Source organism: Euwallacea similis, chromosome 17, assembly GCF_039881205.1.
Source record: "Euwallacea similis isolate ESF13 chromosome 17, ESF131.1, whole genome shotgun sequence".
NCBI lineage: Eukaryota > Metazoa > Arthropoda > Insecta > Coleoptera > Curculionidae > Euwallacea > Euwallacea similis.
The window spans coordinates 4,040,955-4,053,711 of NC_089625.1; the positions used below are offsets into that span (position 1 = coordinate 4,040,955).

At 34.7% G+C, this 12,757-nt stretch overlaps 1 protein-coding gene across 2 annotated transcripts in view; it reads right to left on the reverse strand.

The window, feature by feature from the left end:
• The window catches only part of LOC136414372 (ribosomal protein S6 kinase alpha-5-like), a 42,776-nt gene that overhangs the window by 25,089 nt on the left and 4,930 nt on the right, over nt 1–12,757 (reverse strand). For both annotated transcript variants that reach the window (XM_066398356.1, XM_066398355.1), the window contains exons 2-3: nt 7,811–7,879; nt 2,276–2,494 (exon numbers count right to left, since the gene is read on the reverse strand). In XM_066398356.1, coding sequence (XP_066254453.1) covers nt 2,276–2,494; nt 7,811–7,879 — 288 coding nt within the window. The remainder of the gene's footprint in view (nt 1–2,275; nt 2,495–7,810; nt 7,880–12,757) is intronic.

Here is a 12,757-nt window from a genome sequence, read left to right on the forward strand (position 1 = left end):
AAACTATTAACCAACAACTTGTATTTTGTGGGGAAAAACTTCTCGATTGATTAGATAATTTTTGCTTTTGTTTACTTATGTATATGTTTGGTGGTAATAGGTTTAATAACCATAAGCAACTGGGGGCAACATTTCGACGATCTTTGCCCCTCGTGACAGCTGTTTTGGTCGATCGTTAGTTATACAAATTGATATGAAAATTTCCGGGGAACAGAGTTGTAATAACTTGTTTATCACGTTTAATTTTTTTTACCGTGTTCAACTTATGTATATTTTCTATCTAGTTTCGTTCACTTTTCTGTAAGAATTGTTAGTTTGTTCCCAAGATCTCACGAACTAATTCCTAACAATGGTTTTGTTATTGACTATTCACTTTATAAAATATTAGATAATAGGTTATTAAAACGCTGATTTCTGACATTATGTAGATATACATACATATGTATATATATTTTTTAAAAAAGTAACTCGAAACTATACAAGTGACCTTTGGCTTCAAGGACGACATTCTGATTATCTAATGAGAGGCAAAAATAATCAATTTAACTTATTCACATTGTCCCTTAAAAATAGTTCGAATTGATATGCAAAATGTTGTGTAATACACAACACTTTGCAAACATTGTAGAAAGACAATGGAGAGGTCCTTACAAGTGTTAATAAGCAGGAACTGGGATTATAGTATCGATTCTTAGGCTAAAACAGTCAAATTTTAGGTGTGTACATTAGAGATATTTATTTGCGTCTACAAATGCAAAAATGATTGAGCAAATGGACTTCCCTTTAACATTTTTGGTATGTTTGTTTCTTCCTGCATGCATCTTTTTTACCTAAAGTTTTTTTCGACTTTGAGATTTTCGGTTTCAGTTTTTATCCCAGAACAATTATTACGAAAATAATCGAATGTCAATATGTAAAATATGTAAAACACTGAACATTTCTTGTCTCAACTACTGAAGAATGACAACTTTTAACATGAATCACGTTACCATTTTAAAAGAGTGATTTTAAGTACGTGATCGGTGTTTGACCATTGTACCTATGTAATTTAACTTGTTGCTTAAAATTTTATTAATCTGTGGTGGTGATTACTGTAAATGGTGTTTGTTAGTGTTTAGTTTCTTTTTATGTGTCCGAGGTTGACCTTTTATTCAAGCATAGATAACCAAGTGTTATCTATCCATGCTTACTGAGCAAGAGGCCACACATCGGTTTTTATTAAGTAAAATACATGCACTTTCTTTGATTTTAAGCTTCTTTGATAATAGTTCCTTGATAAAGATGCAAGCATCGTTCTATTTAATTTTATGATCATTATCAAAGGTCTTTTGGTATATGTTTGACCTATGAAATTGTCTATTTTTAATGTAATTTTGGTGTTCTTTAATTCTCTTTCTAAAGGTCAAGGAGACCCTGTACAGGGTATTCGTTTAATGCATTGAATTTATTTTACTTTTATTTCTAAATAAATAATTTAGTAAATATAACAACGCCCGCTGGTCGTAAACTTATTGTTTCCAACATGGAAACTAAAATATAAACAAATAATTTCGATACATTTGTTCCCAGAATACCTTTTCCCTTAAGCAGATACCAATAAAGTCATTTAAGGAAAAAGCTTATCAAAATGAGTCTATTCCTCAAAGGTTCGGTCCAAAATACAGTTTCTAAAACGGTATATGAGTTATTACCTGATCGTCAACTTCTTCTGAAATAGGGAAAAGGTTGTTTTTGTTGCTTTTATGAGCCCCTAATTTGTTCTTTATGGGTTTTGCCAATTTCCCACAAAGGTTGCTCGCTTCGAGATGTTTCACTATTATTTTCGACCTATTTTTCTCGGTATACCGACATAATTCTGTTTCATAATGCTTGAATTTCAATTTGAAAAAACTGAGAACGCATATAAAAATACCGTGACGTTAAATAATAATAACTTCCAAAGAAATTAGTAAACAAGTCGAATTAACCGGTTTTTCAACGGAATTATTGCGACAAATAACACAAGAGACCATCACTGTTTCGACGATTTAAAATCCGGCGATAATATTGTTACTTAACCTACATACATAACTGAATACTTCGACTTATCAAGTGCTGCTCTTCCCATTTGAGCTTTAACAAAGACATTAAAAGCCAAAATGCCTTGCAGATGACTAATAAGGTTTCTGCCAGAGCCATTATTGTTGCGCTTAAATGACTATGCCTGTGTGGGCATTCCATTGAATTATCTTTCTTCGTAATAGGAAGATTTTTACCAGTTCTCAGTGCGACTTACCTAAAATAAGGTGTAATTTGGCATCAGTCTGGAAGGCATAATGGAGGGTAACTAGGAACGGGTTGTCACGAACGGCTTCCAAAACCTGCCTCTCGGTTTTGGTATGTTCTGTAGTCTTCTTCTTTTGGACAATGGTGGCCTTTTTGAGTACCTTCATGGCATAGAGCCGGCCATCGTCCGAACCTCCCCTTTTTCGTACTAGGAACACTTTACCGTAAGCTGCGAATAAAACATAAGGGGTCATGAATTTGCGTCAACGAGAGTCGATTACGCACAAATTGGGCCAAATGTTTCGAAGGTTAAATTTTTATTTTTTAAACAATAATAACGATTAAGGTTTCAGTAGCAGAAAATCATTTTTGTTCACCTTCACAGGTGGCATGTATTTATTTATATTTTATTGCGTTAAAATTTCATTAAAACATCGCAAAAACAAAGCCATTGTTAAAAGCGTTTGGCAAGTAACCTTAATAATTTCGCCGGGACAAAGGCTAAGGATCCGATACGACAACGAAAATGTTTATCATTCTGATTATTCACGTATCACATACTTGGATTTCGTGTTATGAAATTAACCTCCAGATAAAGTTCGCGCAAAGTGACTAATTCAAAATTAAATCCCAAATTAGAGCCATTGGCATGATGTTTCTTTCCAACGCGTAAACAAAAGATAAAGCTGTGGGAAAGTCTATTGAACTTGGTCTCGAAGATATTGATAACTACCAAAGGCTGCTGGTATCTCTCAGTTAAGTATAACAATTAGCTGGTGAAATGTGGGGCTTAAAAGAGTATGCCCACTTGGCCCAGATAGTGATTATTTTTAACGTTGCTCGCCGCACGTGTCCGTTCGTTAAGTCTTAAATGAATTGGCATCACATGCAGACAAGTTCAACGGATTTTCGAATCTAGAAATATGTTTCAGAGAATCCCTTTTGTTACGTTCTTTTGTCTAATAGATAGCCAAGAGATACCAATATGCAAATTTCGTTCATGTTACCAAAACAAAAATGAAACTGCTCTACAGTGGAATCATCGATTGTAGAGATAGGAAAGTTGAAAGGCAGGAAGAGTAGTTAGGAGCAGAAAACTTACCAATTGAATTAATCATGAAAAGTTAAACTTTTTTTTTCTAACAGACACAAATCTCAGAGAGCAGGATCAACAGAGGAATTAAGCATATACTAGCAAAGCAAATTACAAGATCTACTTTAACTTTCAAGGAAAAGAGTGTAAATGTCTGTTATGTTACTTAAATCAGTACAGTGGTAGTTTTTTGGTCACCAAAAAGCTTGATGCGAGGGGGGGGGGGGGGGGGGTACTTCTTAAAAATCTATCGTTTAGTCAATTACATTGCACATCGAACGTTTGCACTGAGATTTTTGACAGATTGTTTAAAATTTCAAATGAAAGCACTGATCTTGAGTTAGGGTTAAACCGGAGATTAAACCCTGTGAGCTTTAGAAGTCCATTTCAAATTTTACATACAGATTTCTCTAAGGAAACTGTTAAATTTACGAAAACAATCCTCAACATTCGAGGTAATTCGATTCTCAAAATGAGATGAAACAGGAATTAAAACCCTTCCAAGGAGCTCATTAAAATTCCTGGCATTAAAAAGCCTCATGAGCTTGAATATTCTACTTCCCAGAAATTCTGCAATAAAATACTCGAATTTCTCTAGAGAAGTGTCAACAGAAACGTGAACATGTTTTTCTTCTTTTTATATGCAACTTACAGACTTCAAGATTAGTTTTTCATCAGAACCTATAAAAATAACTGATATATCCTTGGATATGTCTGTAATTTTATTCTTTAACTGAGCAAAACCTTAATTTTTTACTGGATTTTTGATCATTCTGCATGAATAAATTTAAGAAATTCTTCTCCATTTCTTTTGCTGGCCGGAATAAATCGATCAAATTAATAAAAGAATTAAGTTTTGTTAATGTTGGTATTGAATTTGATAAAATAAAAATTTGAAATAACATATAATAATGTTGTTAAAAATAGGTAGTGTTTAAATATATATAATGAAAAGATGTCTAAAAACCTGATCAAGAATTGCAAGAACCCGAGCCAATCTCCTTTATTTAATATTTTAATCTGAAAAGAGACAATAAAATAATTCCTTGATTAACGTGTGAAAGTGCACTTTTCACACTTATTTGAATATGCAATGAATGCGCATGATCTGTTGTTGCTTAAAAAAAACTAAAATAAGTAACTTTTCAAAACGAATTTCCACATGCATAGCAGCTATCTAAGACCATGTCTTTTCAAATGATCTCTCTATTGCTTAACATAAACCAAATTCCTCTGTGGAAAATCGTCTTGAAAATTGCGTCTCCCCGAGAGCGCAATTTACAATTTAGAGATTTTCCACGTGTCGCGAAACTTCGCAAACATAAACAGTCCATAACGAAAGGGCAAAATAACAAAATACTGCGTTATTGGAAACGTGAATTGACCTTTAAAACGAGCCAGCTTATTTCGGGGGCTTTGAAAGGCTATTATTGGGAAAATATCGTTATTCCATAGGTTGGGGCTTATTTTCCAGGTTTCGAAACGATTCGATAACGTCTATTGCAAAAATCGAATCCAGATTCTTGAAAAGCTGTTATATTTAAAATGGCCCACTTTTGACTACTTGGTAAATTACACGTGTTCCTACTGACTTTAAAAAATTCTAAATTTAACGTTAGTCTGAGGATATCAAGAGATCTCCCTTTTAGGGAACCACTGTGGAAATTTTTCAACACCAGCAAAGTCATCCGATGACCCAAACTACTCTATCAACGTACGGTTGTTCTTACAGGACAGTTCCACAAGGAAGGAGTGATAATTTAGCCGACTATCAGATGGCAGGTACTAACTACCTAAACAAGTCTACCTCCGTCCAGATAAATGCCGCGACAGGTACTTGCCAAAGAATGATAATCGAACTAGGAAGCGGTGGATGCTTCGCCTATGCGTACGACCTTTAATGTAGTCGATTTAAGAAGTTAATAATTCCATTTAGCATTGGTGCCATTTTGCTGAGGTGTCGACTAGACTAGACTCAATGGTTGGAGCTTAAATGAGGAAGCATTTTTTGGAATTTCTCAAAATGCTAATTGCAACGTAACACTTAACGTTCAACTTTTACTTTGGTCACGGTTACGTTTTTATTAATAATTTGAGTTGCATTACAACAAAGAAGAAAGTGTATGTGTGTAACACACACACACATACGCCATGTTTTTTTTTTATCTTCTGCGTGAATAATTGCCGATTCTTGTTAATAAAATGGGAGCCAGATATGTTGTGAAATGCACTTTTGCAATGGCAAATTGTGTGGGTTTCATCAACGTGGTATCAATTGAAATGAGACGTTAAAAAATGTTTGTGTGTGGTTTTCGAAAGGCGATTTTGGAAATTAGACAAGCAATGTAACGTAAAATTCAATATGTTCAGTAATTATTGCTTTCTTTTTGGCTATATTCAGTTACATATTTTCAATTCAGATCCAAACGAGAGATTTCAATTATTACTGCTTATCTTTTGCTAAATTGTTGTCCTTCTGACGACCGCAAAAGGCTGCATCAACTGGCCTGTAATTAGACCATAAAATTATTCTGGCGACTTAAAGTTGCCTGTACTTAGATTCATACAGTAGGTATAACAATCATCTACCTACTTCTTCATTACCCCTGAGGGGCGAGACATAGAAAAAAGGGTTTCAAACGAAGGGCGAGCGGCCCTTTGTGCGATTCGACCCAAAGGGGCAAACACCCCGCTGAATTTCGCCCACCATAACCAGAAAGTTTTTGCACGTTGTGTTGTATGTCTCCGGCTCCCCAGCTGGGGAATATCGAGGTCAAAAATCCTAGCTTTCGGTGTTGCCAAACGTGGGGATTTTTGTGGGGAAACCCGCAATTTCAAGTACGAACAGTACTGACATTTCAAACAAACCTGTTATTCAATGCTTATAAGTAACAAATAAATGGGTAGATTAATTCAAGTTTATGTACAGCTTTTACACTAATAAAGACTAGATCAATTGAGCTATATTTCAAATTTTTGTACCAAAAGAGGAATGGAGCAGAAGGTACTAACATACTCCTGACAAGGTAGGGACTGCTGGCAGAATGAGATACCAAATTTTGAAACTTACAGAAACCAGTCAAATTTTCATGGAATTTTTGCCATGAATTGGCATTTAGAAGTTCAGAAAGATAAAAAAGTTTTTAATAATTAGCCTTAACTAATAATTCTAACCAATATTAATAAATTTTAATGAAGTATGTAAACAAACTTTAAAAAATGAATCTTTGAAGATAAAAATTTCGTATTAAAATTGATTCGCAAAGGCTTAGTTCTCGAGATACAGGGTATTCAAATTAAAATTTGAATTTCGTAATGCTTTTAGAGTGCAGCGCGGCATTCTCGGGAAATTTTAAATACTAGACCAGTTTACAATAGGAAGCTCAAATAATTACTCACTTTTTTTGTCGATAAAGGATGATAAGTCTTTTTTAATTGAAAAATGACATGCAGTGGACTACAAATTAAGACTATTTAAATTCAGGCATATCACAATATGCGGCGCTTTCTAGAGCTCAACAAAAAATTAAATAAACATTAGTTTCCCATCATCAATTTTTTTAGCAGTAAAACAAGGGGACAATAAAATATCTTTTCAAATTCTAATCCAAGAGTATGCAATTATATTTGCACATTACCCCAACACAAATCGATCAAAAAATTGATTCACCCTGTAGAAAGTTTAGACAGATTTACTAATTTCCCTCTTGCATGCCTACTACTAAGCTCCGATGAATGATAAATAAAACCTATGTAGAAACTGATAAATCATAGTAAAACCTTTGTCCCAAGAAAAAATTAAAGCTTAAATCGGAGGAAGCCAAAGTTCTCTTAGTGGTTATTTCAAAATCATAGTTACAATAAAGAATAATTTATTAGATTTTAGCAGAGCTTTATTTGGTCAAAACTGGCCAAGAAGGGTTAAAAACTCCTGAGAACACTCTTAAAAAGAGGGATTTAAAAAGGCCCCAAAGCAGTTGGTGGTCTTAAAACATTTTAACCTCATCAAATAGAGTTTTAGTATTATTTAATCTAGGCTCGAATCTGGGTATTTTCAAATTGAATTAACCGGTTCTTTGCACCGTTACTTCGTCGACAATTTGGAGATTTCAAATTTCTAGGTCAGGAAAATCAAATCAAGCTCTAAGACTTGCCAAATCTTATGAGTCAGACTTATATTCCCAAGTAACTTATGAAAAATACAAAATTATTTTAAGATGAATATTTTATATAATGTAATTCAATTTGTGTATTTGCTTTTCTCACGGTTTTACCACACATTTCAAGTGAGCAGTTTCCTGTACAATTGGAATTTGAAAATCTCAAATTTTGCAAATGAAATTCGGATACTCGTTACATGCAAAATATAACAAAGAATTATTGGCATTTTCACAATCTTCTGTGGTTTCTTAGAAACAAATTGCTTATAAATGGAATAATAATTCTGCTTACCTCCAGTTCCAAGAACTTTGAGCAAATCGAAATCCGTCATATCCACCCTGTCTACCCCCGACAGGTTAACTGAAATAAAAAAATAACAATTTTCAGATATCAATTGGTGCAAAATTACATAAGTCTGGCAACGCCCCTCAAGAGGCTATGTCCAAGACTAGTAAAACAAGACGACCTGTTAACTAACTGGTACCCTCCGGCACTACTTCCGCCGTCGGCTGTTTTTAATTTTCTGTGTTAGATAACATTCGAATTTGGTGCCATGCAGCTTGAATTACTTAACCCACAAAGCCTGGATTATTCGTAATGCAGCCAAAAAATGGATTTCAACACAATGGCAATGAGCAGCTGAAGGCCCCAAGGGGGCAACGAACGGATAGTATTGCTTACAACAGCAGACAACCCATAAGGCGACTACGGAGAGGTATGGTTGGATTGTCTTTTAAGGCCAAAGCTTTAAATTACCTGTATCATCAGCGTTTCAAACGAAATACCGAAGTCGCATTTGGTGCATCAAATCAGCTGAAACTTGGAAGGAGTGAAAGCAAGGCTGAGGTTGCAAGAATTGCGGTCAAAATTGCGTCACATTGATCAATTTTTGAAAAACGATTACGTAATTTGCTAAATTGTAAAGAGAGCCCCAATCTAATAGTGCTTACCCATATGTGAGGGTATTAACGAATGCACCAGAGAGGGTGTAACTTCCGCAACAAAGGGGGACTTTAAGTACACCCGTATGTGCATGAATATTTTCCCTATGATTTTTTTAAAGCACGTGTTAAGTGAAACACCAATTAAAAGTCGATTTACGTAAGCGTATCCCTGGATTTATCCAAAAATAAGAACGAATCAGTCATCGGCGAGGAGGGGAATGCTCTGGGGCTTAAATGCTTAGAAGACTTCAATATTGGCTAAGCAGGACAAACAAGGGAAGAAGCTGTTAAAAGTGTATGTGTGTGTGTGTGTGTGTGTTCTAGGGCGAAAGCCCCATATTCAACCGGTTCCATGTCGATGACAGAGCAATGCCATACGTGCAGAGGGGAAGCAGTCACGCGCTCATCTCTGCATGGGGTTCCACTAGGGGTTAATGGCACCGCATAGCGAGTTTCCAGGTTAAAGACCCTTCAATCCGGGTATTGAAACAATCACAAACATTTTTGTGAGTCTGCATATCTACGGGCAAAAATGGCGCGACAACCTTGGGATCCGCGACAGTTCAAACGTTGAACTTCTGGGGTCGAAATACGCACGAGCCGGCCATTTCTATATCAAATTATCCTCTTGTCTGAGTCTTCCCAAATCTGCGACCTAATAAAAGGGGGGAAACCCATCCCTAAATTATGTGAAAGTGGGAAATTAAGAGGGGCTATTTTAATGAAGGATGTCTTTGCAATTTGAAAAATATCGTACCAGCTTTGGTTCTTTTTCGAATTCTTTGAATTATAGGTCTCAACTCGACACTAAAATTCTACATGTGTCTGTAACTCAAGCGACAAAAGCAGAAACTTCAGATACAAGCTTTTTACTTCCGTATTTGAATTCAAATACCATTATGTATAAATACATACATACATACAAGTATTCGAATATACATTTTCAACTCTAACCTTTTTCGAGATATCCGTATTTCGACTCAAATGTGTATGAGTTTGTATGTGTCAAATGTGTAGTTGTTGCTCCCTGAGCTGCGAAGTACACTCAGAACACAGATGCAACGTTAGATCTTCTGTCTTCATTTCGGAGAGTGAATCAGAAAAGGATGGTCATATGCTGTATAGCAATTAACTATATGTAGCTTTACATCATAAGCACAGGTATAGGGAATAGTTTAATACAAAGAGTGGGGACGAATGAAAGTTTTTAAACAGATAAAATTAGATAGTTTTCTTTAATTTTTAACGTTTTGATATTGAATGTATATTGCAAATTTCATGGTCACGATTCTTCAAATCAGTCGATAGAAATTTTTTCTATATATTACGCTTTAGGGTTTCAAAACTCACATGTTCTCTAGAACACGTTACTTTTTATGCAAAGGAGTGTTGCAAGGCCAGCATGATGACCAAACCTAAACCCAGTGGACTGGCCGATTCGTTAAAGAAACTGGGTAACTGTCCCGATAATTATAATGCTTCTTCCGCGGAAAAAGGCCGGTACAAAGATCAACGTGCGGGTTCATTGAACAGTTTTACAGTTTGGTACTACCGCGGAGGTCCTTAAACGGCCTTGGAGGGTACTGCCGCTATAGGGCAACGGCCCATCCGTGGGTCTGTCTCTTGACTTGGTCATTTAAAGTTGAACTCAAAAGTAATTACCTCATGGTGAATCAGTTAAGTAGGTTCCTATAAGTAATGTAAAACCGTAATTTTTGTATGTTGGAATAACACTTATAATATATAGGTATTTATATATAAGTATATAGTTAAGGTGATTTATTTTCAATAAGTTGCAAATAAATGATATGACTGGTGGTATCAGATGGGATCACATAGATGCTAAATGGAAATGTATTTCGGTAGAAATAAGGGTGTTAATTAAATATGAAGACAAAATTTAAGTGTTGAATCTTTGAAAAATTTTTAGATGCAAATTCTGAATACTGGGAGAGTTTTATCATTTCCATAATCTTCATGGAACCACATGGAACTCACATTATTTAAGACACCCTGAATTTGTAAAACCATCTTATTTTGGATGCTATAATAGTATAGGTATCTTCTTTTTGCACGAGTAAAGAACTCAGTGGTGAGTTCTGAGGAAGATTGAGGATGAGACCCGAATTTGAGGCATTAAAACATCATTTAAAAGGATAAAAAATAAAAATAAATGATTTTTATTTAATTTTATTTCAATTTTTTTAGCTTTTTAAAACGCATTTACATTGAAATTTAAATACCGTTGGTCTCCTATCTCAAATTTTATCACTAAATGTAGAAGTGCCTATGCCTTAGCCTATAGATCTAGATAATTACCCCCAAAATCTGGAATCTAAGGTCCTAATAAGGTTAATCCTCAAGTAAATTTCAAGTTGAATTGAAGTAGGGAGTTCAGTTGAAAATAGACAGACCCAAGAACAATGGTAAATAATAAACCAAGTAATTAACAAATTGAAGAACAATTACTTGAGCTAAAATAGGTGAGACACAAGAAAGGTAGAAGGTTGGAGAAAATATGTATATAAATTAAAAAAAACATATGTTGACATATTTGATGAGTAGAAAATATTCTCATCCTCCACCAGTGCAGTGCTCAGTTAATAACTTTTCACTCATATGTAAATAATTTTAAAAAACAACAAAGAAAATGTAGAAGAAAACCTTACAACAAAAGTAATACACAATTAGCAATAATATGCATTCATTTATCACATTAAGAGTCATTGGGGTTATCAATTTGTCCATATTCTGGCATAGTCACTTCGAGACGTACGTAAGATATCAGGTGAGAACTTTTACACGAAAATATACTATAGGGTGACGTAACAATAGTAGACCCCAGGGTAGACCTATCGCAAATTAACCACATAAGTATGCCAATGTTGGGTCATGGGCTGCATGTACGCAGCGGAACAGTACTCGGCGCCTATCAGCTCTTTGGCACACCCACCATGTGATGATGGAACCATTCAGACATATAAGACAGATGACCTAGTTTTTGTGTGTAACATTTAATTATTGTTGTCTAGAGTCTAGTAAGAATAACGAAAGTTGACGCATACCTATTTAGTAAGTAATCTGATATTATTTGATACTTATACAGCTTTGTTATGGTTATAATAATATTACCATATTTGGTATACAGTTTGAGTCTTAATCTAATCCATCTAATCTCTAATTTAATTGTTATTTTCTATGTGATTCACATGAATCTGTGATAGACACAGATGTAGGAATATTAAGTTGTTAAGGAGAACAAGGTTAGGTATTAGGTATCAAGAAATACTTAATATAATATAAGTTAAGCAAGTACTTAACTGGCTAATTAATTAAGGGACACATGCACCGAGATGCCCAAACGCCTACTCAATTCTGCAGGTAGATATCTCAATTTTCATCTCAGGCTGTGTACCTGCACTTATCAACAGAAGAGTTTCTTACTTTCTTACTTGAATAGAGATTTCATCAGGTGAGATTTTAAACTCTCATTTTAACTAAAGAATTTTTTATCAACCAAGAGCATGAACTGATGGGTTAAAACTTAAGTCAAACTCTGAAGCAACCTACCTATGTGTGGTCTACCAGCAGGGTACTCTAGAGGCTATAACAATGTATTTAGGAATTTTTCAAGGCAATTTTCAATGCTATCCCCGAAGCTATTCTCATATGTATTATAATATAACAAATGCACTGAAAACTATAGATTAACTTTCAGGCAATGTGTATGAATGAAATTAGGGATAAAAAAGCAGGAAAGTGCACGATGTAGTAGTACTTTTTTCTGATCCAGATTGTATTAATGCATAGGAATTTAAAATTATATAGAATTTTTAATGGATGAGTTATATTCAGAGAAAAATTTCAAGAACCAAATGCTATGTACTTGTGACATATACATATGTATTCTTTGGGATAAAATTTGATCACAGAAATTTTATCAAAATAAAACACCTCATTTTCACACCAGAATGTGATGGTGAATAAAATTCTTTAAAAAAAAATGAAAGAGTACCTAGTTAGCTTAAGAACCAAATAGAGAACCAAATCGCGATAAGTACGCATGCTCAAATCCCATTCATAATGTGCCTCTTGTATCTTTCAGCTACACAAAAATCAAAAACACAAGTAGGGCTACTATATGGCCTGGATTTTAGGGGCTTAAGGACGAGGTTGGGCTTCACCTTGATTCCACCCCTTATGAAGGGAGCTTTAAATTGAAAGCTAATACTTGGGTGTAGTTATGGAAACAAGGATTTGTTTCAGCTCTGTAGATGTGTGTGTCTGAGCTTAA